The following is a 27,755-nucleotide window of genomic DNA, read 5'->3' on the forward strand; positions in this document are numbered from 1 at the left end:
TGTGATCACTCACCTAATAGTCAGACATCCTTGAATGTGAAGTCAAGTGGGCCTTAGGAAGCATCACTACGATGAACAAAGCTAGTGGAGGTGATGGAAGTCCAGTGGAGGTATTTCAAATCCTGAAAGATGATGCTGTGAAAGTGCTGCACTCAATATGCCAGCAAATTTGGAAAACTCAGCAGTGGTCACAGGACTGGGAAAGGTCAGTTTTCATTCCAATCCCAAAGAAAGACAACACCAAAGAATGTTCAAACTACCGCACAATTGCACTCATCTCACACACTGGCAAAGTAATGCTCAAAATTCTCCAAGCCAGGCTTCAACAGTACATGAACTATGAACTTCCAGATGTTCAAGCTGGTTTTAGAAAAGGCAGAGGAACCAGATATCAAATTGCCAACATCCACTGAATCAAGGAAAAAGCAAGAGAATTCCAGAAAAACAGCTACTTCTGCTTTATTAACTATGCCAAAGCCTTGACTGCGTGTATCACAACAAACTGGAAAATTCTGAAAGAGATGGGAATACCAGACTACCTGACCTGCCTTCAGAGAAATATGCATGCAGGTCAGGAAGCAACAATTAGAACTGGACATGGAACAACAGTCTGGTTCCAAACTGGGATAGGAGTACATTAAGGCTGTATATTGTCACTCTGCTTATTTAACTTATATTCAGAACATCATATGAAATGCCAGACTGGATAAAGCACAAGCTGGAATCAAGATTGCTGGGAGAAATATCAATAACCTCAGATATGCAGATGACACCACCCTTATGGCAGAAAGTGAAGAAGAACTAAAGAACCTCTTGATGAAAGTGAAAGAGGGGAGTGAAAAAGTTGGCTTAAAACTCAACATTCAGAAAACTAAGATCATGGCATTTGGTCCCAAAACTTCATGGCAAATAGTTGGGGAAACAATGGAAATGGTGAGAGCCTTTATTATTTTGGGCTCCAAAATCACTGCAGATGGTGACTACAGCCATGAAATTAAAGGACACTTGCTCCTTGGAAGAAAAGCTATGATCAACCTAGATATCATATTAAAAAGCAACATTACTTTGCCAACAAAGGTCCATTGACTAACACTATGAGGAAATCAACTTTAACTTTTTTCCTGATCTTTGTTATTTACAGGATGGAAATAGGCCAGTAAAAGATAGGAGAAATTGAAATTAACTAACATTTCTAGATGATACATTTTGGGGAAGATGTGAGAAAAGGCAAACAGTGGAGCATCATATCTAATATGCTAAACAAGCCAGAGATATGCTATGTATGTATACGTGTGTGTTGACTTACACATTTCAATGCACTGATAAGACTATATTATAATTAGACCACATTAATGTCTTCCATTGTAGGATCCGAGATGGTTCATTTTGATGGGAAGAGTTCTTTGCTGTACACATTTAATCATAAATCCATGAATCCAATCAAAGAAGTTATTTCTCTGAAATTTAAAACCAGAGAGAACAATGGGATTCTACTCCACAGAGAAGGACCAAATGACAAACACATCACCCTGGAGTTAGTTAAAGGAAAACTCATCTTATTCCTTAATTCAGGTAAAAAAAAAAAAAAAAAAAAGGTGTTTCAGGAAATACTATTTAGATGAAAGTATCTTTTGTGATGAATTTTTCTTCACAGTTAAGTAGTTAATTTAAAACCAGAGTACTTTTGGATGTGAGGGTGATCTAGCTTGGCTAGAAAGGTGTTCCCTTCCTCCCTCACAGCTCCATGTGTGTTCCTCCCAAAGTTGTGTACTTGGTTGAAGAGGACCACCTTCTCCTCTAGAGGAGGGCCATTCTTTGGCCAAGGGTATATGCATAGCTTTGCTTCTCTGCTAGAACCTCACAACAAGCTCTTAAGGTGCATTTGCAGGAGAACGTAGGGTCATCAAGCTTCCAAGACTCCAGACACATCCAAATGAGGCATTCCATGTGGCAGTCTGCCTTTCTTTAAAAAACAAAACAAATATACAACAAAAAAGAATGCATTTGTGAAAGAAAGCAGACCCTATAAATAATTATTCTGAAGACCAGAACTGTCCAGGCAAATGGACACGTGGTCACCTACAGTTGAGCTATACTAAGAACAGCATGTGTGATCTTCAGTATGCTTTTATGTAAAAAATTTTATTTCTTGATAATCATGTAAGATCAGTAGTAGATGCTCAATAAATAACCTGATAATATCATGATGACAAGGGTGGCTTATCATAAACTTTTGAAGTAGTCCTATGAATGAGGACCTAGGAAGAAAATATTTTCAAGAAAAATGAAAATTCAGTACATAATAATAATAAAGCGTTAGAAGATGTTACTCAATATCAAAGAAGATTGTATAGATTGTAAGATTAAGATAAAAGCAGCTCGCCAGTTCTTGGGATAAAGAATGTAAGGAAAGTGTAACTGAGGTGAGAAATGCTAAACCTGAAAACATTGATAGAAATCATGGTATTGAGCTAGATGGAATGGTGTATTTACACTTCCTTTCTTTTCAGGTCATGCTAACTTGCCCTCACCTGATGCTCTCATGCTGGGCAGTTTGCTGGATGATGAACACTGGCATTCTGTTCTCATTGAGCTCCTCAGTACAGATGTCAACTTCACTGTGGACACGTACACTCATCATTTTCGAGGAAAAGGAGAGTCCAACTATGTGGATCTCGATTATAAGGTGTGAAATGACTTTTTAAGTATTACAGATTTTATCATTTGATTGCAGCATAATCTTCTAGAGGAAATACTAATACATTGAAAAATTCCCTTTCCTAATAATTCAGAATTCTGATAAAATATTTCCTATGTCTGGTAACTTCACACTGGAATATACATGCTCAAGCTATTGAGACATTTTATTCCTTACAGATGTTAGTCTTCACATGAGAGTAAATAGTTGTTAAATTTAGGAAATCCATACATGAAGAGCTACCAGTTCAACAAAGAATATTTTTAAATGCATTTGTTCACACAGTTCTTCTGTATTCCATCTGGTGTTTGGCTGCGAATATTACCTTGGAGATTTCTTTGTTTTAGGGCAATCCTAAACAAAATTAGCTACTTAGAACAATTTAGAGAAGTAATCCACATATATTCCAATCTGAATTTTTTAAGTAACAAGAAAGCCAAATGCACACATCTCAGAATACTGTTTCTTGGGGTTTTTAAACACCTGAGTATATTTGCAGCATGTTGCCCATGTGTGTCTAATATACACTGAAATGCATTGTTTGTTCTGCTAGTTCTGCTGAGCACATCTGTCAGCAAACCAGGTTTCAACATTCACTTGATATGAGTGGCCTCAGCAGCAGGGACCAGCTGGAGATTCTGGTCTTGAATGATATTATTAGTGGCTTTGTAATTCTAATCTATCAGAGTCGTGGCAAAGAGCAGGATCCCACAGTCTAGTTTATAAAGTAGAATATCATCGCAGTAGGCTGCCTTGTCACACAAATCGGAATTTACAGTGGGCATAAAGATGCAATATTCCCCATTAACAAAAATGACAGAACTATATGAGTAGCAGCAAATTATAAGAAGGATATTTAATATATTTATCTCAATGTAATAAATAAAGTATTGGTAAATACATATAAAACCTCCTTTGAAATTAGCATGATAATATAAAATAATGCCAAGCAGATTTGAGCCAATTACCATTGTACCCAATAATCATACATGTTTAGGCAGATAATCAGAAAATCATTAAACAATGTTATTTATGTCATTTTTTTCTTTCTAAGATCAGCTTTGGAGGGATTCCTGGACATGGAAAATCAGTGGCATTCCCACATAAAAACTTTCATGGCTGCTTTGAAAATCTCTATTATAATGGAGTGGATATCATTGATTTGTCCAAGAAACACAAGCCACAGGTCCACATCATGGTAAGAAAGTCTATACGCAAGTTCAAGAGAAAAGGGAACTGCAGTTTGATTGATTCAGCTTTAAAATATACCTCTTCTGAAGGCAGGAAAAGGTACAAATCATGTGTATCATTATCCCTAGATATCCTTGGGGAATTGGTTCCAGGACCTCTGAATTGGAGCAATGGATGCTCAAGTCCCTTGTATAAAATGGCACAGTATTTGCATATAACCTAGTCATATCCTCCCATACACTTTAAATCGACTCTAGATTATGTATAGTACCTAACATGATGTAAATGATATGTAAATAGTTGTAAATACAATGCAATTGTCATGTGAGTAGTTGCTAGTGCTGGTCAAGTTCAAGTTTTGCTCTTTGGAACTTTCTGAAATTTTTCTTTCTAAATATTTTCCTGGTTGGTTCATTGTATATGAGGATGCAGAACCTGGGTATACAGAGAGCCTACTGTACTTTTTAAGCTTACATCTGGTTTCATTTTTATGTGTTTGTGGAAATAGATGAATAGTTTCATAAAAATGTTAAAGTGCAATCATATTAAGGCATTTTAAGGCAGTGTTTTTCTTTTCAATTGGTTTCTCCTTTCTTTCTCCATATTCTCCCCATGGCTACAGTCCCTCTGTCAAGCTGGGATGTTACTAAGCTAATATTTGTTCTTCCTTGTTTGGTCCAAAGTAATGGAATCCTCTATAGATAGTTAGACTCATACTCACACATGTATTTATGAATCTGTATGCTTCCACATTTGACATTGTTTACAAAAAAAAATCATTTTATAAAAGTTTTTCTCCATCTAGATTTTTTGATTCAACAATACCTTGTAAGAATTCTTTTCCATTATCAGGAATAGTTCTACATTAGAATGTCTACATCACTATCCATTAGGAAAACGTGCCATTATTTATCTAGTCATTTCCTACTCAGGGCATTTGCTTTCAGTTCAGTTCAGTCGCTCAGTCATGTCCGACTCTTTGCGACCGCATGAATCTCAGCACGCCAGGCCTCCCTGTCCATCACCAACTCCTGGAGTTCACTCAGACTAACGTCCATCGAGTCAGTGATGCCATCCAGCTATCTCATCCTCAGTCGTCCCCTTCTCCTCCTGCCTCCAATCCCTCCCAGCATCAGAGTCTTTTCCAATGAGTCAACTCTTCGCATGAGGTGGCCAAAGTACTGGAGTTTCAGCTTTAGCATCATTCCTTCCAAAGAAATCCCAGGGCTGATCTCCTTCAGAATGGATTGGTTGGATCTCCTTGCAGTCCAAGGGACTCTCAAGAGTCTTCTCCAACACCACAGTTCAAAAGCATCAATTCTTCAGTGCTCAGCCTTCTTCACAGTCCAACTCTCACATGCTTATATGACTACTGGAAAAACCATAGCCTTGACTAGACAGACCTTAGTCGGCAAAGTAAAGTCTCTGCTTTTCAATATACTATCTAGATTGGTCATAACTTTTCTTCCAAGGAGAAAGCGTCTTTCAGTTTCATGTCTGCAGTCACCATCTGCAGTGATTTTGCTGCTGCTGCTAAGTCGCTTCAGTTGTGTCCAACTCTGTGCGACCCCATAGACGGCAGCCCACCAGGCTCCCCCGTCCCTGGGATTCTCTAGGCAAGAATATTGGAATGGGTTGCCATTTCCTTCTCCAATGCATGAAAGTGAAAAGGCAAAATGAAGTCGCTCAGTCGTGTCCGACTCTTAGTGATCCCACGGACTGCAGCCTACCAGGCTCCTCCGTCCATGGGATTTTCCAGGCAAGAGTACTGGAGTGGGGTGCCATTGCCTTTGGAGCCCCCTAAAATAAAGTTTGACACTGTTTCCACTGTTTCCCCATCTATTTCTCAAGAAGTGATGGGACCAGATGCCATGATCTTCGTTTTCTGAATGTTGAGCTTTAAGACAACTTTTTCACTCTCCTCTTTCACTTTCATCTAGAGGCTTTTTAGCTCCTCTTCACTTTCTGCCATAAGGGTGGTATCATCTGCATATCTGAGGTTATTGATATTTCTGCCTGCAATCTTGATTCCAGCTTGTGCTTCTTCCAGCCCAGCATTTCTCATGATGTACTCTGTATATAAGTTAAATAAGCAGAGTCACAATATACAGCCTTGATGTATTCCTTTTCCTATTTGGAACCGGTCTGTTGTTCCATGTCCAGTTCTAACTGTTGCTTACTGACCTGCACATAGGTTTCTCAAGAGGCAGGTTAGGTGGTCTGGTATTCCCATCTCTTTCAGAATTTTCCACAGTTTATTGTATTCCACACAGTCAAAGGCTTTGGCATAATCAATAAAGCAGAAATAGATGTTTTTCTGGAACTCTCTTACTTTTTCGATGATCCAGCGGATGTTGGCTATTTGATCTCTGGTTCCTCTGCCTTTTCTAAAACCAGCTTGAACATCAGGGAGTTCACGGTTCACGTATAGCTGAAGCCTAGCTTGGAGAATTTTGAGCATTACTTTACTAGCATGTGAGATGAGTGCAATTGTGTGGTAGTTTGAGCATTCTTTGGCATTGCCTTTCTTTGGGATTGGAATGGAAACTGACCTTTTCCAGTCCTGTGGCCACTGCTGAGTTTTCCAAATTTGCTGGCATATTGAGTTATGCCAACATTTTTACCACTATAAGCTGACAGTTGCACATGTGTGCTCAGTACAGGGGCTTCCCTTTTGATGGGATAAAATTCCAGAAGTAGAATTTCTTGGTCACAAGTTTTATACAGTTTTATATTTGAATAAATGTTGTTGGATTGCTTTCCAAAAAGCTATAATATGACATTTGCCACCAGCAATGTATGTTAGACCCTTCCATCTCATCTCAGCCTGCCCTCATATACCCCTGCCAGCTCAAGGAACATGAACTAATATTTAATATCTCTTTGTTATTTTGTGTATATGGGACTACTGGTGAATTAAATAATCTTCTCACCTGTTTTTTGTCCATTTGGACTTGTTTTTCTGATTGTTGTTCACTCTTATTCTTTTGCCTAATTTTTATTTTATTTCTTTATTTTTTGGTCAATTTACAAGCCAGTTTTATATTTGAAAGATAACCCTCTGTCATTCATGGTCCATATATTTTTTCAGATTTATCAATCTTATATTAAATACTTTATAATATGTTGAGTATATAAATATTTTTACTTATATGTGGTCATTAGGTCTGTATATTTCTTTATAGCTTTGGAATGTCTCTAAAACCCCTATAATCTATACTTGGTCTCATGGATTTTCCTGTAAGAACTTTTAATTGGTTTTATTTAGTTTTTAAATGAAAAAAACTAAATCTTTGACATTTATTCTTTATGTGATATAGGATTAATTTTTGTATTCTACCTGATAGATATCCATTTGGTCCTATGCTATTTAATAACTAACCCACCCTTTATCCCGCATAGTTGAATTTCCTTACATACTAAGTTTTACCAGGTGGCTCATTGGTAAAGAATCTACCTGCCAATGCAGAAATGTAGGGGATGAGGGTTCCATAGCTGGATTGGGAAGATACCCTGGCGGGGGAAATGGCAATACACTCCAGTATTCTTGCCTGAAAAAAATCCCATGGACAGAGGATCCTGGCCAGCTAAGTTCATGAGATTGAGAAGAATTGGACATGAATGAGCACACATACATGCCAGCATTATTATCATGTAACTATATAATGTATATTGTATATTAGATATATGTATTATAGCTATATATTATATATTAATATATAACCAGTATATTCTCAGATGTTTTTGTGAGTTCCTTATTCTGTCTCACTATGTCTATTCCTATACCAATAACACACTGATTTGCTTACAGTAACTTCATAGTACGCTTTGCTATCTGGTAAGTTAAGTTCTGTCTCACTGGCTTTTTATTTGCATTATTTTTTTTTTTTTGGAAAGGAAGAGTAATGTTTGGGTATGTATTCTGCTATCTGAAATCTATAAAAAAATTTTTAATTTCAGACAAAATTCTTGTAGAGGGTATAATTGGTATTATATTGAGCCAGTCCCATCCAAACACTATGATTAAAAATAGTTTGTTCCTGGAGTAGTAGACATATCATAAGGATTAAAAATATCTTTAAAAACAGAAGTATATACAAATAAAAACAGCCTGCTAGATAGATCAGATATTAGGCTGGGTGATAGCCTTGGGTGATTTGGTTTGTAAGAACTTCAGAGAAGAGACCAGCCTACCTGTGGCAGGACCAGCCTGGCCACATTCTTTTCTTCAGACATGGAAAAGCACATGTCCTACATATAGTAAGATGTAGCTATCACCTGAGTGACACACATAATCACATTTACATAATCAAGACAAGTACAAGAAAGTTCTTGGAGTAAGTTATACTTTGTGCTAGCCTTCACATTGGAGAAAAACATCTAGCACCTCAAGAGAGGAAAATTGTTTTTTTTTTATGTTATATCCCACACCCAGCATTGTTGCTATTGTTGTTCAATAACTCAGTCGAGTCTCTTTAGGACCCCATGGACTGCAGCATGCCAGGCTTCCTTGTCCTTCACTATCTCCCACAGTTTGCTCAGATTCATGTCCGTTGAGTCTGTAATGCCATCCAGCCATCTCCCATCCTCTGTTGCCCACTTCTCCTCCTGCCCTCAGCATCAGGGTCTTTTCCAATGAGTCAGCTCTTCACATCAGGGGGACAAAATATAGGTGTTTCATCATCAGTCCTTCTAATGAATATTCAGGGTTGATTTCCTTTAGGATTGACTGGTTTGATCTCCTTGCTGTCCAAGGAACTTTTTAGAGTCTTCTCAAGCCCTATTCAAAAGGATCAGTTCTTTGATGCTCAGCCTTCTTTATGGTCCAGCTCTCACATTGGTACGTGACTACTGGAAAGACAGTAGTTTGGACACCCAGCATTAAGTCTGGGAAAGATGTGGCTCAGGATTCCTTCGCAAATGCTTAGTAATGGAGATAGACAGTTCCTCAAAGACTCAGAAATAGATTTGCCCAGCTGAACAGCACTTTTTCTTTTCATTTTTACATTTATTTATTTTTGGCTGCACTGGGTCTTCATTGCCTTTTCGTTGCTGTGCATGCATGGGCTTTCTCTAGTTGTGGTGAGTAGGGGTAGCTCTCTAATTGCATTGCGTGGGCTTCTCATTGTGGTGGCGTCTCTTGTTGCAGAGTGTGGGCTCTAGGAGTTCACAGATTTCAGTCGTGGTGCATGGGCTTAATTGCCCTGTGGGATGTGGGATCTTAGGTCCTGGACCAAGAGTCGAACCCATGTCCCCTGCATTGACAGGCCGATTCTTAACTACTGGGCTACCAGTGAAGTCCTTGAACAGTGCTTTAAGGGACCTATAAGGTAAATCTGGATTTAAGTTTGATGGGGAAGCCTCATTTTAAAAATCCTAGATTGCTGAATTGTTGATAAGAAATTCAGTTAAGTCTTGAAAAATCTGTTGTCTGTGAAATGGAAGCATTACAACTGTGCTTTCCTAAAGTCTGTTTCTCTGTGTTCACAGGGAAACGTGTCCTTCTCCTGCTCACACACGCAAACTGTCCCCATGACTTTTCTGAGCTCCAGGAGTTACTTGGTGCTACCAGGCACTTCCAGAGAGGACAAAGTGTCTGTGATCTTCCAATTTCGAACATGGAACAGAGCAGGACTGTTGGTGACCAGTCAGTTTCAGCATAGGTCAGGAGCTCTCATCCTTGTTCTTAGTGATGGAAAACTCAAGCTGAGTCTCTCCCAGCCTGGACATCCAGCCAGGGACATCACAGCAGGTAATAAACATCCTTCCTGAGATAACACATAGGTATTTATTGTGACTATATCTTCTTGCATGTAAACCTAAGATGGGTAATCTTTAAAATAAATGAATGGCTGAATACATAAGATATTCATAATCCTACTAGAGAAAACTAGATTGCTTTCTCCTTTGAAATAGGCAACTCCAGGCTGTTGGTGTATCAGTCAATATGACATAGCACAATTATCAAAAAGTTTAAAAATAAATGATCATAAACTTGTGGTTACCAAAGGGATAAATTAGGAGTTTGGGACTGACAGATATTCACTACTATTAATTAAAATGGATAACCATCAAGGGCCTACTGTTATAGCACAGGGAAATTTACTCAGTATTTTGTAATAACCTATAGGGAAAAGAATATGAAAATGAATATGTATATTTATATATATATATGTATATACATGTGTGTATATATGAATCACTTTGCTGCACCCTTGAAGCTAACACAACATTGTAAACCAACTATACTTTAATAAAAAATTAATGAAAAAAATTTATTTGTAAATTTGAGTTAGAACCTAGAAGTAAACTTGAATTACTAGAAGGCATTAGACTATCCTATGGAGTCTCAAGAAAATAGATTTCTTTGAAGTGTTTTTTAAACCTATATACACATTGATTTTCAAACTATTATGTTACTTTTCTTTCTTATGTCTGAGCCATTGCTGCCTTTGTTCCTCCTTGTTTTTGGTGAGGCTGCTTCTAAGTGGGTGAATGTTCTATAGTTTTTTGAGAAGAACCTGTTTATTTCTAGCCTCACTTCTGAGTCGTGTTATTTTTTAACTTTGAGGACTGCTTTACATTTAAAACTGATAAAATTTAAACCTAGGTGGACTCATGGCATGTCATTCCTTGAAGGTTTCATGTGGAAGGCCTGTCTTGTCTGATTTATGGTTATCAGTTTGGGACTGAAAAGCTAAGAATGAAGACTAAATTTTCCTTTCTTTTTATAAGGAAAAAATATGCATATATGACGATTAGCATGTAAATGAACAGAGTTGACAGTGTCAATTCAGATTCAGTCAACTGCTTAAATCTTGGCTCAGCGCTAAACTATCTGCCTGCAATGCAGGAACCACAGGTGACGTGGGTTCAATTCCTGCGTCAGGAAGATCCGCTGGTGGAGGAAATGACAACCACTCCAGTATTCTTGCCTGGAGAATCCTACGAATCCTTGCGGCCTGGCAGGCTGCAAGCCATAGGGTTGCAAAGAGTCAGACATGACTGAGGCAACTTAGCATGCACGCGTAATTTACATGTAATATGAACTAAAAGAGATAGCTTTTTAGTGTTGTTCATGTGAGTACACACTGTCCTTCCCCCGCCCCCCATATATATGTCAGGTATTGAATTTTTTGTAAGCTGGCACTGACAATACATATTTTATTGCACTATTTTTAAAGGTTTTACAGTGTAATGTGCCATTTTTCAGAAGCAAACCGAAGGTGAATTTTTCATGATACTTGCTTCTTACTTTAGCAGCATTTGAAAGGGAATGTTTTATGTGGTTGAAGTAGACGGAAAGTAAGACAGGCTGCAAAATTTTTTCATTTTAAATGTTGTATCAAGTACGCAAATGTGTATCAAATTGAAACTTAAATTTCATTAAATGATACTGAAAAGGCATCTTGTATCCTATTTCCAGGTTGTAGATAATTTTTCCTAATCGTTATCTCAAGATAGTTCTGAAGAACTGGAGAAATGTACCAAAAGTGTAGATTCTGGTGCATGTGTGTTCCTGAGGAAGGGCTAAGGAAGTGGGTCATAGAAACAGAGGAAAATTGGGAGCAATAAAGGAAAAGGAAAAAATGAAAGTCTGTATTCACCCTTTACGACCGACTTGATGCACATGAGTTTGGGTGAACTCCAGGAGTTGGTGATGGACAGGGAGGCCTGGTGTGCTGCGATTCATGGGGTTGCAAAGAGTCGGACACGACTGAGTGACTGAACTGAACTGAAATGAACTGATTCACCCTTTATAAGAAAAGACACAATTCTACCCTTTGCCAAGTTGTGTGTAGTGCTGTGGTCATTATCCTCTGTTATTAGAATAAATTATTTGATTTATGAGGTGGTGTGTGAGAGGACTCCTCTCCCTTGCATATTTCCAGGTCTGCCTTTGATAAGCAGCCCACTTGTTCTCATGAAGCCTCAGGGTCATCTTTAAAATGACACTAATAGGTATTATAGTGAGAATGCAGGGATATAACATATCTAAACCCTTGGCACCATAGTGTCAATCAGTAATAACACAACAACCATTAGTTATCAATATTTCAACACTAGCACTACAACCATGGCATCACCCCCAAGATTGAGGCCTTTAGAGGTATTGGAAGGGTGTGGTAGAATTAGCATCATATTTATAGTTGCACAAATCAAAAGTCCAAAATCTATTTTCTGGTCTCCATCCATCCTTTGACAATCATGTTGCCTGGGAAACAGACTGTCCTTTCATCAGAAGTGGGCTGACTTGAAATCACACTGAAGAAAAACAAAGGATGAGATTTATAATGGAGAGAAGAAGACAATGAATATAAATGCCTGAATTTTATTTTTAAATTAGAATGGCCAATTTTTACTAAGAGCAGTCTTGTGTCACATAGACGGATGACATCTACTACAAATTCAAGATATTCTGGAATGCTTTCTGCAGATTCTCTATGTGAAATACCTCAATATGCTAGATCAGCAGTCCCAGCCTTTTTTGGCACCAGGGACTGGTTTTGTAGAAGACAGTTTTTCCACAGACCTGGTGAGGAGGATCAACTCCACCTCAGATCATCAAGTATTAGATCCCAGAGGTCAGGGACCCCTGTGCTAGATAGAGAAAGAGAGAGAGAGTGAGACAGAGAGAGAGAGGGAAGAAAAAGGTGGTTGGGTAAGAGAGAGAAAGGAAATATTTCACAAAATCAAACTAGGTTTTAATGACAGATTTTAAGTGAATATAGTTATTATACTGACAGGTATACGATATAACAATTAAGAGAAACCCCAAATGATAAGGCTGAAAAGAACATGTAGAGTTTTTTTTTTTTTTCTGGTTCATCCTCTTTAGCTCTAAGATTACAGAACTTCTTTCAAAATTTTATATCAGGTTCAGTTTCATGATATATGTTTTAAGTGTCTAACTTGAATCCTCCATATTCTAGATTTAAACTTTTCTCATGATTTTTCATGAACCAGTGTTGAATCTTTGAAAATGTTTCTGACTTCACCAATAAAAAACAAAAAGGAAGAGTGCAGCATTTTTACTGTCTGCACATGGTAGTAGTAACTAGTGACTTTAAAGCTATTGACACGTGTACCCCAATGTTCATCGCAGCACTGCTTATAATAGCCAGGACGTGGAAGCAACCTAGATGTCCATCAGCAGATGAATGGATAAGAAAGTTGTGGTACATACACACCATGGAGTATTACTCAGCCATTAAAAAGAATACATTTGAGTCAGTTCTAGTGAGGTGGATGAAACTGGAACCCGTGAAGTAAGCCAGAAAGAAAAACACCAATACAGTATACTAACGCATATATATGGAATTTAGAAAGATGGTAATGATAACCCTGTATGCGAGACAGCAGAAGAGATACAGGTGTATAGAACAGTCTTTTGGACTCTGTGGGAGAGGGAGAGGGTGGGATAATTTGGGAGAATGGCATTGAAACATGTATAATATCATATATGAAATGAGTCACCAGCCCAGGTTTAATGCATGATACTGGATGCTTGGGGCTGGTGCACTGGGACGACCCAGGAGGATGGTATGGGGAGGGAGGGGGGGTGGTTCAGGATGGGGAACACATGTATACCTGTGGCAGATACATGGGATGTATGAGAAAACCAATACAATATTGTAAATTAATTAACCTCCAATTAAAATAAATAAATTTATTTTAAAAGAAAAAAGCTATCCCCTTCCTGAAAATGAAAACATTTTGGGATGCATTATAACTAACATTTAACAGTATGAGAAAAACAAAAATTTAGCTGCTTCACAGCAGGATCTTTGACCTTCTGGGTCATGCTGGAAACATTTCTGGCTCAAGTGGATCTTACATGTGTGCTAAGTCATGTCCGACTCCGTGTAACCCTATGGACTATAGCCCACCAGGCTCCTCTGTGCTTGGGATTCTCCAGGCAGAGATACTGGAGCAAGTTGCCATTTCCTGCTCCAGGAAACAGAGTGGTTTGGAGTGGATTAGATTGGAGTGGATATTGGAGTGGATTGCCATTACTTTCTCCAGGTGATCTTCCTGACCCAGAGATCGAACCCGTGTCACCTAAGCTCCTACATTACCGGCAGACTCTTTATTGCTGAGCCACAGAGGAAGACCCAAGTAGATCTTGGTGGTGGTAGTTTAGTTCCTAAGTTGTGTCCAACTCTTGTGACCCCATGGACTGTAGCCTGCCAGGCTCCTCTGTCTATGGGATTCTCCAGGCTCCTCTGTCTATGGGATTCTCCAGGCAAGAATACTGGACTGGGTTGCCATTTTCTTCTCCAGGGGATCTTACCCACCCAGGAATCAAACCCAGGTCTCCTGCATTGCAGGCAGATGCTTTATCAACTGAGCTATGAGGGAAGCCCCAAGTGAATCTTGAGTCCAAGTCATTAATGAGAGATCCAGCAGGAAAAAAAAAGCTGGTTTGAAGAGCATTTGAAGGACATGGATTTACATGGTCACATGGGTTGTAAATACCAAAATGTGATATGAATTAGATGGGACTGGTTAACTTTCTAGCAGAAATATGCACTTATTTTTGAGGGGTAGACTAAAATCCCCACTATTCTCTAATATAACTTCTAATTCGTAAGATTAACTTCTAAACTTACAGAGCTGTAAAGAGTCTGTACCTTTAACATTCGTAAAATGTGTTAGTTAAATATATTGGGACATACCAGAAGATGCTCAGATTTGAGTCATTCAAGCTCACTAGTACGCTCAGTCATGTCCAACTCTGCAACTGCCTGGACTGCAGCATGCCAGGGTTTCTGGGCCATCACCAACTCTTGGAGCCTACTCAAACTCATGTCCATCGCATCGGTAATGCCACCCAACCATCTCATCCTGTCTTCCCCTTTGCCTCCTGCCTTCAATCTTTCCCAGCATCAGGGTCTTTCCAATGAGTCAGTTCTTTGTTTCAGGTAGTCAAAGTGTTGGGGTTTCAGCTGCAGCATCAGCCTTTCCAATGAATATTCAGGACTGTCCTTTAGGATTGAGAGGTTGGATCTCCTTGCAGTCCAAGGGACTCTCAAGAGTCTTCTCCAACACCACATTTCAAAAGCACCAATTCTTTGGCTCTCAGATTTCTTTATAGTCCAACTTTCACATCCACACGTGACTACTGGAAAAAAAAATAGCTTTGACTAGAAGGACCTTTGTTGGTAAAGTAATGTCTCTCCTTTTTAATATGCTGTCTAGGTTGGTCATAGCTTTTCTTCCAAGGAGAAAACATCTTTTAAATTTCATGGCTGCAGTCACCATCTGCAGTGATTTTGGAGCCCCCCAAATTAAAGTCTGTCACTGTTTCCATTGTTTCCCCATCTATTTGCCATGATGTGATGGGACTGGGTGCCATGATCTTAGTTTTCTGAATCTTGAGTTTTAGGCCAAGTTTTTCACTCTCTCTTTCACTTTCATCAAGAGGCACTTGAGTTCTTCTTCGCTTTTTGCCATAAGGGTGGTGTCATCTGCATATCTGAGGTTATTGATATTTCTCCTGGCAATCTTGATTCCAGCTTGTGCTTCTTCCAGCCTGGCATTTTGCATGATATATTCTGCATATAAGTTAAATAAGCAGGGTGACAATATACAGCTTTGACGTACTCCTTTCCTGATTTGGAAGCAGTCTGTTGTTCCATGTCCAGTTCTAACTGTTGCTTCCTGAACTGCATACAGATTTCTCAGGAGGCAGGTCAGGTGGTCTGGTATTCCCATCTCTTTAAGAATTTTTCACAGTTGTGATTCACATAGTCAAAGGCTTTGGCATAGTCAGTAAAGCAAAAGTAGATGTTTTTCTGGAACTCTCTTGCTTTTTCAATGACCCAGCAGATATTGGCAATCTGATCTGTGGTTCCTCTGCCTTCTTTAAATCCAGCTTGAACATCTGGAAGTTCATGGTCCACGTGCTGCTGAAGCTTGGCTTGGAGAATTTTGAGCATTACTTTGCCAGTATGTGAGATGAGTGCAATTGTGCAGTAGTTTGAGCATTTTTTGGCATTGCCTTTCTTTGGGATTGAAATGGAAACTGACCTTTCCCAGTCTTGTGGCCACTGCTGAATTTTCCAAATTTGCTGGCATATTGAGTGCAGCACTTTCACAGCATCATCTTTCAGTAAATGAAATAGCTCTACTGGAATTCCATCCCTTCCACTAGCTTTGTTCATAGTGATGCTTCCTAAGGCCCACTTGACTTCACATTCCAGGATGTCTGGCTCTAGGTGAGTGATCACACCATCACGATTATCTGGGTCGTGAAGATCTTTTTTTTACAGTTCTTCTGTGTATTCTTGCCACCTCTTCTTAGTATCTTCTGCTTCTGTTAGGTCCATACCATTTCTGTTCTTTATTGTGCTCATCTTTGCATGAGATGTTCCCTTGGTATCTCTCATTTTCGTGAAGAGATCTCCAGTATTTCCCATTCTATTGTTTTTCTCTATTTCTTTGCATTAATTGAGAGGAAGGCTTTCTTATCTCTCCTTGCTATTCTTTGGAACTCTGCATTCAAATGGGTATATCTTTCCTTTTCTCCTTTGCCTTTAGCTTCTCTTTTCTCTTCCTTTGTAAGGCCTCGTATGCCAACTATTTTGCATTTCTTTTTCTTGAGCATGGTGTCAAAAAAATCAAGCAGTCATCTCACTGTTGCTTTTCAATGAATAAAAGTTGATTTTTTTTAATGACCCTCTTCCTTGTTGACCAAGACAGTTTCTAAAGATTTCAGTTATTCCTGCCCCCACCCCCTCAATTGAAACATTCATGTCTGGGACCTGCTGTGCAAGCTGCAGTGACCTCCTGTGGAGAGGACAAATCCCTTGCTGTTGGCCAAATAACTCATTTTGGTCACTGGCATATGAGCAGAAGGGGCCTGTGCCACATCTGAGTAGAAGCTGCCAACACCGTAGCAAGATTTTGCCAAATGCTGTTTTCTCTCTGCAGAAAGACAGGGGGTAGGCCTGTGTATTAGCCTTGGTGCTGCTTGAATGAATGCCTAGAGCACAAAGGATAGAAAGCCAGATGGCCTAGGGCCAGATCAAGAAACAAACCCTCGTTGTTACTCATTGAAACTTTGCTGTTGTTTATGTCCACAAGATAACCTAGTAGAAGCTAACACACACACACTGTGTGGGTGAGTGTACTGGGACACGTAAGGCTTATTGATGTATTTGCATGACACAGCACTGGGTTTTCATTCAATAGAAGACCCTACAAGTTGGTCTGTAGTAGATGTTAGAGTCATGCACAGTTGGTGGGCAGTCAGTGATTCAACTAATTTATCATTCCAGCTCCATCACTTGAAGAAAATATAGATATTTCATCTCATAGATTCAAGAGACAACGACTGCTTTGAAGGAATTAATAGTAGTTTTAAAAATTAATAGGCTTCCCAGGTGGCTCAGTGATAAAGAATCCATCTGCCAATGCAGGAGACACAGGTTCAGTGCCTGGGTCAGGAAGATCCCCTGGAGTGGGCAATCCACTCTAATATTCTTGCCTGGAAAATCCCATGGACAGAGGATCCTGGAAGGCTGCAGTTCATGGGGGAAAGAGTTGAACACAAACATGACTGAGCATGCCGGCATGTGGTGTGATGATAGCTGGAATACATTGTATCTTATTTGGAAAGAAAAACAAAAAATGTAAAAATGACATAAAATGAAAAACAATTCCCACAACCAAAAATGAAGGTTAATATTTAAGAATATTTCTTGCCACTCTTTTCCATCTTTATCCAATGTTTGAATATGTACAGACACACTTTAATGTAGTGCTTTTATAAATTTTATTCTATTCTATCAATTTTCATGTTTTATTAATACTTAAATTGTTATTTTTAAAGACTGTCAGAATATATTTTTTTAAATAGTCTGCCAAGAATATTATAGATAATGACAATATATGAAAGTGAGAATAAGTTTTTACTTTTATAACTTGCATTTTTGGAAACTACCTGTACTTCTCACCATCAATCACAAACTATCAGTGGGCTAGATGAGGCTAAAATATGTCCGATGCTATGTAATTGGAAATACTTTATGATTTCATGATTGTTCAGGGTCATTCATAGAAATTTTATTCTCTTAAGGCCCTAGGACTGAAACAAACCAATGCTGTGGTTTTCAAAGCAGAGTGCGTGATCCACCCTTGTTTTCACTTTACCCCTTCATTCTGATTTCTTTCTTTGCCCCACCCCTCTGCTTTTTTTTTTTTTTAATATTTGCACCTTTTTGACTAAACTGAATGATGAGAAAGTGAAGTATATCCCTGGCACTGTGCATAGAGGCCATAGTAATCCTAACTGAACATAATCATTTTTGTTATTACATAAACAAATACCAGACAGGCCAGTCCATGACTGAAGGATCAGACACAAGGATCCTCTGCAACCACAAAATTTACTCAACAAGACCCTCTTCCAGCTGACATGGGTAGCACCTTCTTCTAGATAAGCATGACCAACATACCACATAACTTAATTGCCTGCTTAGAAGCCCCCAGACAAGTCCACATCTATCCTTCACCTCTCTGTCTCTCTGTGTCCCCTGTGGTGCATTCTTCATTGGTCAACCAACTAAGTGACCTAGGTGGGCTTCAGGTGAGTTCTTGGTGGTCTGTGGAAGGTGGCCCAAGGTATGCATCATATTGTTTTCAAGTACTTGCTCTGTTGAGGTATTAACAAGGTTTATAGGAATTTATCTGAACCCATTTTGTTTACTTCCAGGTGCTGGATTAAATGATGGGCAGTGGCATTCTGTGTCCTTATCTGCAAGAGGGAATCACCTGAGTATGATGGTGGATGGTGAGGCAGCCTCCATGGCTCATTCCTTGCGTGGGCAGATTGAGTCAGGCGACACCTACTATTTGGGGGGTAAGTGAAAGGAACTGGGCTGCATTGGCAGTCAAACCATCTTTACCTTTTATACTTCTGCCTTCTAAGGCAATTCATATTTTTACACAAATATTAATAGTGAAGAATGATTTTTCTCTTTTAGTTATAGTCATTGAGAATGATGAGTGATCAAAGATGATAAATTGTGGTCTAAAAATGAAAGTCGGATAGATGGCCTTTTTTAAAAGTGCACATCATAAGGTTGGTTTTAAATTTGGCATTTGTTTTCAACTACAGTTGCACATTGCAATCACCTGGAAGAATTCAAAGTGCTGATGCCTGGCTGCTTCCCCAGAAATTCTAATTTAACTGGTTCCATGCTGTGTGCTTATGCTTAGTTGCTCAGGTGGATTCTTTACCTACAATGTGGTCTGAGCCACTAGGGAAGCCCAAGAATACTGGAGTGGGTAGCCTATCCCTTCTCCAGGGGAACTTCTTGACCAAGGAATTGAACCAAGGGACTCCTGCATTGCAGGAGAATTCTTTATGAGCTGAGCTACTAAGGAAGCCTGACTTGAACAACGGGTTTTTGAATACTCTCTGGTGATTCTATGTGATGACAATACTGAGGGTCATTGCTCTCTGTTTCTTACCTTTAATACCTTGAAGTGAAGTGAAGTGAAGTGAAGTGAAGTCGCTCAGTCATGTCCGACTCTTTGCGACCCCATGAACTGTAGCCCACTAAGCTCCTCTGTCCTTGGGATTCTCCAGGCAAGAATACTGGAGTGGGTTGCCATTTAATACCTTACCATCAGGAATTTTCCTAACGCCACATGACGCTTATAATCTTTCCTTCAGCTTTTATGTGCCAGGTTTTTTACTGCATGAGGGTGTTCTGTCTATTGGGTTCTTTTCTGCCCGGGGCCTGGCTACTCAAAGTGTGGTCCATGGACCAACAGTATCAGAAGCTCTTAGAAATGCAGATGTGCCATCCGGACTTCCTGAACCAGAATCTGCATTTCACTAAGATCCCCAGGGGGTCTGCTGCATTTTAAAATTTAAGAAACTTGGACTTCCCTGGTGGTCCAGTGTTTGGGATTCTGCCAATGCAGGGGACACAGGTTTAATCCCTGGAATGGGAAGATTCCACATGCTAAGGCAGCTAAGCCCATGCACTGCAACTGCTGAAGCCCAAGGCCTTAGGGCCCATGCTCCCCAACCAGAGAAGCCACCCCAATGAAAAGCCCGCAACCACAACTAGAAGGCAGCCCCTGCTCAGTGCAACTAGCAAAACCCATGTGCTGCAACGAAGACCCAGCACAGCCAAAAATAAATAAGTAAATAAATAATTTTTTAAAAAGATGTCTTTGTCCCACTGCCTAATACAGAAGGGCATCATTATATACAACAGAGGAAAAGATTAATTCAATGGCTGTTAACATGTCATGCATGCATGTTCAGTCGTGTCCAACTCTTTGCGACCTCATGGACCATACCCCCCAGTCACCTCTGTCCATGGGATTTCCCAGGCAAGAGTACTGTAGTGGGTTGCCATGCCCTCCTCCAGGGGATCTTCCTGACCCAGGGATTGAACCGTGTTTCCTACATCTCCTGCACTGCAGATGGATTCTTTACTGCTGAGCCACAGGAGAAGCCCATTAATGTCACTCATTGCTTAGTGATGGATTTTACCAAGACATCACCAGTCCATCTCCCTGGGATGTAGTCAGTGGGTGTTTTGCCTGCTTAGTGAAACTTGATTGAGTCCATCCAGGATCTTTTCCACCAGGGAGGGGGAGCTTCTGAGGGTAATAAATCTCCATGCCTGGAGCATTCAAGTGAAAAATCCTCAGCCACTGGAAGCTTAGAACTGTCAATAGTAAGACTTATTCCTAATCTTGGTTTGAAGCCTTCTCTGACATTATTGCTGTTTTGCATTTTATACTTTTTATTTTTTTCTAAAATAAGTTTGGAATCATGGTGGAGATAGCTTGATAGCTCAACAAGAAAGTATAAAATTCTCCCTTGAGAACTGACAATAAGTACATCAACCGTGAATTGAGTTGTTTAATCTTTGAAGTTCCCTAAAGCAAACTTCATGGGGAAAGGTGGAATTGTGCCAGCAGCTTTAAAAGTTAGGATTGCTTGCTTTTCTTGTTTGCTAAATGTGATGCATTTCTGACCCAGATACTCTTTTAAACCTTTACACTTAAATGATGGGTTTTATAGCTCAGGAGAGGAACAAATTCCTTCAAAGCTAAATAAAGAATTTATCCAAGAACTGTAATTTAAAGATAAAATATTTTGAAGCAGTGACAGATACAGAAAGAACAATCTGTGTCTACTGTTTAATGACACAAAGTAAAATACCTTTAACATTTTGTATTAAAAAGTAAAAGAAAAATACTTTTCAAATCATCTATCATATTGAACATACTGCATACTCAGAATGCACAGCTACTTTAGAGTAGGTACTTTCCCATAAATATTTACATACTGATGCAACATGAGTCAGTTGTTACTGTGAAATAGATCATATGCACACACTTTAAAGAGACTATAATATTTCATGAAAAGAATATATATGGGTGCATCCTCTTGTCTACAAAATTAGCCACTACAACACTTGAGGCTTCTGTTGCTCTTCTAGACTTTCATTCCCCTAGTTAAGTATTACCCTGTTTTTTTAAAACTAGTCTTTGTATATTGCTTTTTTTATAATCTATCATCTATGTAGGTAACTTTAAACAATAAACTGTCTTGTGTTGCCACGCTGTTAACTTTTTGAAGAGGATAAACCCGCATTCATTCTTCTGTGACTTGCTTTTTCTGTTCTACATTAGTTTTTGAAATCTAGCCGTGTGGCTATGAATAGCTGAATTTAATTAATCTTCATGGATGTGTGGCTTTTTGATGCATATTGAACCATATTTCACTCTTCCCTTTTACCATTTTATGTTGATGGACATTTTGATTGTGCCCATTTTTATTTTAAAAATGCTGTAAATATCAGTGTAGCTGCTAAGAGACATCTTGCCGGTGATTTTTAAGTTTTTTCTTATGCATAAACTATCTGACTCCTAATAAGTACAGTTAATTTAGTGAAACAACATTCAGTACTGGGGTTTTAGTGGCATGCTCCAATGGTTAAGATGAATGAATGCTCAAGAACCCATAGTTGTCACGTTGGTTGTGCACATACACCTGGCCTTTGGCTTCATTACTATCTATTTAAGGATCTTAGAGAGCTAGAGGAAATGTGTTGAAAAAGGTGTAATAAAACTTTCTTATGTATTTTCATAAAATTGTGTTGATATACAGAGACCTGTCTTGTTAATATGGTTTCCAAAAAGAAACAGTGTCCCTAAGATGAGTGGAATTGCGAAGTTTAAACATCCCATGAGATGATATAATGACTTTTCTTCATTACCACTTTCCTATTTTTTTAATGTAATTCTGTGTTGGCACTGAGTGGCAAAAATAGAACTTGCAATCACAGCACTTTCTTCCTAACTAGTGTATAAATTTAGAGTAGCCTCTATAAGCATAGCTATAAATATCTAGTTGATTCCTACAGAACAGTTTCAGACACTGATTCAAATGAAGCCAGTCAACTGTGTATCTTACATCAACATAACAGCATCTTTTTTCTTAGAGAAAGAATATATACTACTTCTAAAATTCAAGTAAAGCCTTTGCCAGATTAAAACAAACAAGTAAAACCAAAATGGACTAATTTACTGATGTTAAATAAAAAGATAGATACTATTTTTACTCAAGGAAAACCAGGAGAGGCAGGTCTAGGACCAATGAGCATGGAGTTCTGATTCTCAGTAGATTTATTATATTCACAATTTTTATGCACATGTAGAACCTTTGCTCAAGGTTTCCATATTTGTCTCCATGATATGTTGGACTTTCCAGTGCTGTTCTGGGTAAAGTAGGGTAGGTCAGCTACAGCTTGAGCTCTACTCCTGAAAACTCTAATGTCCAAAGGGTAGCTTCTGTCAGTATCTGTTTACTTACTTCCCTGGTGGCTCAGATGGTAAAGCCTCTGCCTACAACGTGGGAGACCCGGGTTCGATCCCTGGGTTGGGAAGATCCCCTGGAGAAGAAAATGGCAACCCACTCCAGTGTTCTTGCCTGGAGAATCCCATGGATGGAGGAGCCTGGTGGGCTACAGTCCATGGGGTCGCAAAGAGTCGGATACGACTGAGCGACTTCACTCACTTCACTCACTTATCTTCTTGCTCAGTGTCTGTCAGTACCAGAATATGTATGATGTTTACAGAGAAGTGAAGTTTATCCAATCTATGCTCTGTAGCAATATTGGGACTAATAAAGCCAGTGTTCTTGGGTCATCTAGGTGAAAACCAGTTAGTGACATTTGACTTTTCAAGGAAAACAATACTCCCTGTTCTGAAATGCTACTTGACCAGGTTTCCTTCCCATTACTGTTTTTCCTAATGGACAGTCAACTGCAAGTTTCCAATTATCATTATATGGTCAGTCGAATTTTGTTGTGATGCTTCCCCATGAAAGCAGACTAGTATGGCTTGCTATTACAGTTTCTTTTTTTTTTTAATTGAAGGATAATTGCTTTATAGTATTGTGTCAGTTTCAGCCAAACATTAACATTTTTTGTGTTGTTCAGTTGCTAAGTCATGTCCGACTCTTTGCGACCTCTTGGACTGCAACATGCTAGGCTTCCCTGTCCTCCATTATCTCCCAGAGCTTGCTCAAACTCATGTCCATTAATTTGGTGATGCCACCCAACTATCTTGTCCTCTTTGTCCCCTTCTCTCCCTGCCCTCAGTCTTTCCCTGCAGCGGGGTCTTTTCTGATCAGCTGACTCTTCGTATCAGGTGGCCAGAGTATTGGAACTTCAACGTGAGTCTTTCCAATGAATATTCAGGGTTGATCCAAGGGACTCTCAAGAGTCTTCTCCTGCACTACAATTTAAAGGCATCAATTCTTTGGGGTTCAGACTTCTTTATGGTCCAACTCTCACATCCATATATGACTACTGGGAAAATCATAGCTTTAACTATATGGACCTTTGTCAGCAAAGTGATGTCTCTGCTTTATAATACACTATATTGGTTTGTCATAGCTTTTCTTCCAAGGAGCAAGCATCTTTTAATTTCATGGCTGTAGTCACTGTCCACAGTGATTTTGGAACCCAAGAAAATAAAATTAATAAAATATGTCACTGTTTCCAGTTTTTCCCCATCTAGTTACTATTAAGTGATGGGACCAGATGCCATGATTTTAGTTTTTGGAATGTTGAGTTTTAGCCAGCTCTCCTCCTTATAGTTAGGGTGACCATATAATTTCAGGACACTTTAGCAATGAAAGAGGTGATTTCAGTGATTATTGCAGGACTGCAGCCTGAACCAAGGCTCTCTGGCCACCTGGAAATCTATTCCATCTTTGGCCTGGCAATCTCAGAGCACACTATCTTACAGTAAAAAGGGTCATCTATAAAATAACAATATTTCTAAAAGTCCCGTCAGAATTCTGTGATCTAGGTATCACTTTTTAAAATTTTATACACTCTCCTGGTTGTCTTTTCGGGGCTGTGCTGGGTCTTTGTTGAGGTATCCAGACTTTCTCTAGCTGTGGCACACAGGCTTAGTTGCCCCGCTGCATGTGGGATCTTAGTTCTCTGGCCAGAGACCGAACCCACATCCCCTGCACTGGGAGGCGAATTTTTAATCACTGGACCACCAGGGAAGTTACAAGCTATCCCTTTTTCCTTTTTGCCTTTTCTTAGTCTGAACTTTTTTTGTAATTTTCCTCCAACAGCAGTTTCACTAATAGTCCATTGTACATAAATTTTTGGTGCCTGCTATTAGCGGTAGTGGAAAGTAAAGCTTTAATAAATTCCCTTCTATTGAATCTTTGTACTGCTCAATAGCATACTTGCACTACGGAGTTGGGGAATATTAAGTTATGTTCAAAATCCTCTGAGTGTCCTTCTGTGAAACGTTAACAGGCCAGTGAGCCTAAGACAAGTCTAATGAAGTCTCATCTGAGGACCCATTCTGGTGTATTGACATAAATGACAATTTATCTGTCATCCTCAGAGGTACTTAAACTTCTGAGTCCCTCAGTCGTGATGGATATCTTTCATTAATTTAGCAGTAAGTACTCATTGTCCACTTCACTGTCCATCCCAAATCAGGTCATTGATGAATGGCCTGCTAGGACTTTGGGGCAACCATCTGTATGGAAAAATGTCTCCTGCCCCAAGCTTCTCTTGGGCTGTGGTACCCTTACTTCTTGACTTTTATATCATACCCGGAGAATAGAACACTCATTGGTTTGACCTTTCCTTCTCTGAAGTTTCACTTTCAGAAAGTTTTCCTTGTGACTACTGGATATGGTTTTTCTTTGTCCTGACAGGTATAGTTAGATACTGCGATGTGTTCTGGATGAGTTTGAGGATGGCGATCTGGAGAAAAGGAAGAAAACGGAAAAGGATTAACAGGGATTTCACGAAATTATTTATTGACTTCATGTTTCCTATGTTTCCTACATTGTTGGTTACTAAGTGCAGTAAGTAGAAGTCACCTAGAAGATGCAAGGGCTTCCTAGGTGGCTTAGCAGTAAAGAACCTGTCCGCCAGTGCAGGAGTTGTAAAAGACGAGAGTTTGATTCCTGGATCAGGAAGATCCCCTGGAGGAGGGAATGGCAGCCCACTTCAAATTTCTTGCCTGGAGAATCCCACAGACAGAGGATCCTGGCAGGCTATGGTCCGTGGGGTCGCAAAGAGTTGGCCATGACTGAAGCGACTTAGCACAGCACATAGCACAGCAGATAACATATAAAGATATACCAAGTTTCTTCCAAATACATCCAATTCTTCAGAAATTCCCTTATAAATGAAGATCTGTGTGTTTTCACATGAGACAAGAAAATGGTAAATGAAAGCTGCAGAGTTAACCAGTTCTTTATGATATAACGTTAAAATTGAAATGTCAAAGTCCCTTTGAAGTTAATTTCTGAGATTTCATTGTGCCTTTAATGGTTTCAACCTGATACAGTCCTTGGTTTGTTTTGAATTCTATTTGTCAGAAATACAAACCATTAAAGCCTCAGTCACTGAAAGAAAAGTATAGAAAAACTGTGTGTATTTTATGAAAATTCTTAGGCAGAAAGCTAGCATCCATTATGCAGGAACAAGAAGAGGCTCTGTCTTCAGTTCTTGCTCTTTGAAAGTACACCAGCAATTTCAAGACACAAGTACAAAGAGAGATGAATGAAAAACACATAAGTACAATGAGAAAAATCTTTCCTTTATAAAATTACTTATTCCTTTTGATTTAAAAAATAAGAATCTTATAAAATAACCCTAAACTGTAAATATTAACATAAGAATTTCTGAATATTAAAATTATTTGAAAATACAAAGCAAAATAGTTATAATAGTTCTGCAAATGATATAAATGAAACATTGTAAGGCAAAGCATAAATAATATAGGTAAATTTCATGTCAAGCATAAAATTTGCTTGACAATTTTTGGGAATTATTACAATGTTAATCATTCAGAATATTGTCCTTGTTTCATATTTGCAGATAAAAAAAAAGTGTTCAATTCAGTAAACACTTTGAGCTTTTTTCCTATGTAGAGTTGTAGCTTTCATTCCATAGGAAGCTGCCTCTGCATGGGAGTTTTGCATGTGGGTGGGTTCAGTTCAGTTCAGTTCAGTCGCTCAGTCGTGTCCGAATCTTTGCGACCCCATGAATCGCAGCACGCCAGGCCTCCCTGTCCATCACCAACTCCTGGAGTTCACGCAGACTTGCATCCATCGAGTCAGTGATGCCATCCAGCCATCTCATCCTCTGTTGTCCCCTTCTTCTCCTGCCCCCAATCCCTCCCAGCATCAGAGTCTTTTCCAGTGAGTCAACTCTTCGCATGAGAGGGCCAAAGTACTGGAGTTTCAGCTTTAGCATCATTCCTTCCAAAGAAATCCCAGGGTTGATCTCCTTCAGAGTGGACTGGTTGGATCTCCTTGCAGTCCAAGGGACTCTCAAGAGTCTTCTCCAACACCACAGTTCAAAAGCATCAATTCTTCGGTGCTCAGCCTTCTTCACAGTCCAACTCTCACATGCTTATATGACTACTGGAAAAACCATAGCCTTGACTAGACAGACCTTAGTCGGCAAAGTAATGTCTCTGCTTTTGAATATACTATCTAGGTTGGTCATAACTTTTCTTCCAAGGAGTAAGCGTCTTTTAATTTCATGACTGCAATCACCATCTGCAGTGATTTTGGAGCCCCCCCAAAATAAAGTCTGACACTGTTTCCACTATTTCCCCATCTATTTCCCATGGAGTGAGGGGACCGGATGCCATGATCTTTGTTTTCTGAATGTTGAGCTTTAAGCCAACTTTTTCACTCTCCTCTAGTAGGGGTAATTCTTTGAAACAACACCTGGAAGGTTGAAAAAGTAACTGTGAAGGGCAGAGAGACAAGTTGAACTGCAGTGCAGTTGCAGCAGAAGCCTCTGAAGACCCCAAGGGGTTCTCTGAAGCAGGCATGCACTTTAAGGAGGTCCCAGTTGAAAAAATGGTGTGCAGCCACTGTATTGCATCACTCCATTGCATCCTTGGGCACTGTTGTTCCTGAGGACAGACACAGCCTTATGAGAGCTAGCTCCCTGCAGCCCAGCTGTTCCTAGGGAGGACCTCAGTCTTGATTAGAGGGGAGAAAGGCAATGCCAAAGAATGCTCAAACTATCGCATAATTGCACTCATCTCACACGCTAGTAAAGTAATGCTCAAAATTCTCCAAGCCAGGCTTCAGCAATACATGAACCGTGAACTTCTTGATGTTCAAGCTAGTTTTAGAAAAGGCAGAGGAACCAGAGATCAAATTGCCAACATCCGCTGGATCATGGAAAAAGCAAGAGAGTTCCAGAAAAACATCTATTTCTGCTTTATTGACTGTGCCAAAGACTTTGACTATGTGGATCACAATAAACTGTGGAAAATTCTTCAAGAGATGGGAATACCAGACCACCTGACCTGC

General features: G+C 39.4%; 1 protein-coding gene across 1 annotated transcript in view; it reads left to right on the top strand.

The window, feature by feature from the left end:
- LOC120862929 (contactin-associated protein-like 3) overlaps window positions 1–27,755 on the top strand; it is a 232,277-nt gene that overhangs the window by 117,049 nt on the left and 87,473 nt on the right. Inside the window, exons 5-9 of the mRNA XM_040239100.1 lie at window positions 1,369–1,572; window positions 2,511–2,686; window positions 3,753–3,896; window positions 9,380–9,641; window positions 18,609–18,755. Coding sequence (XP_040095034.1) covers window positions 1,369–1,572; window positions 2,511–2,686; window positions 3,753–3,896; window positions 9,380–9,641; window positions 18,609–18,755 — 933 coding nt within the window. The remainder of the gene's footprint in view (window positions 1–1,368; window positions 1,573–2,510; window positions 2,687–3,752; window positions 3,897–9,379; window positions 9,642–18,608; window positions 18,756–27,755) is intronic.

This window comes from Oryx dammah, unplaced genomic scaffold (genome assembly GCF_014754425.2).
Source record: "Oryx dammah isolate SB20612 unplaced genomic scaffold, SCBI_Odam_1.1 HiC_scaffold_1, whole genome shotgun sequence".
Taxonomy (NCBI): domain Eukaryota; kingdom Metazoa; phylum Chordata; class Mammalia; order Artiodactyla; family Bovidae; genus Oryx; species Oryx dammah.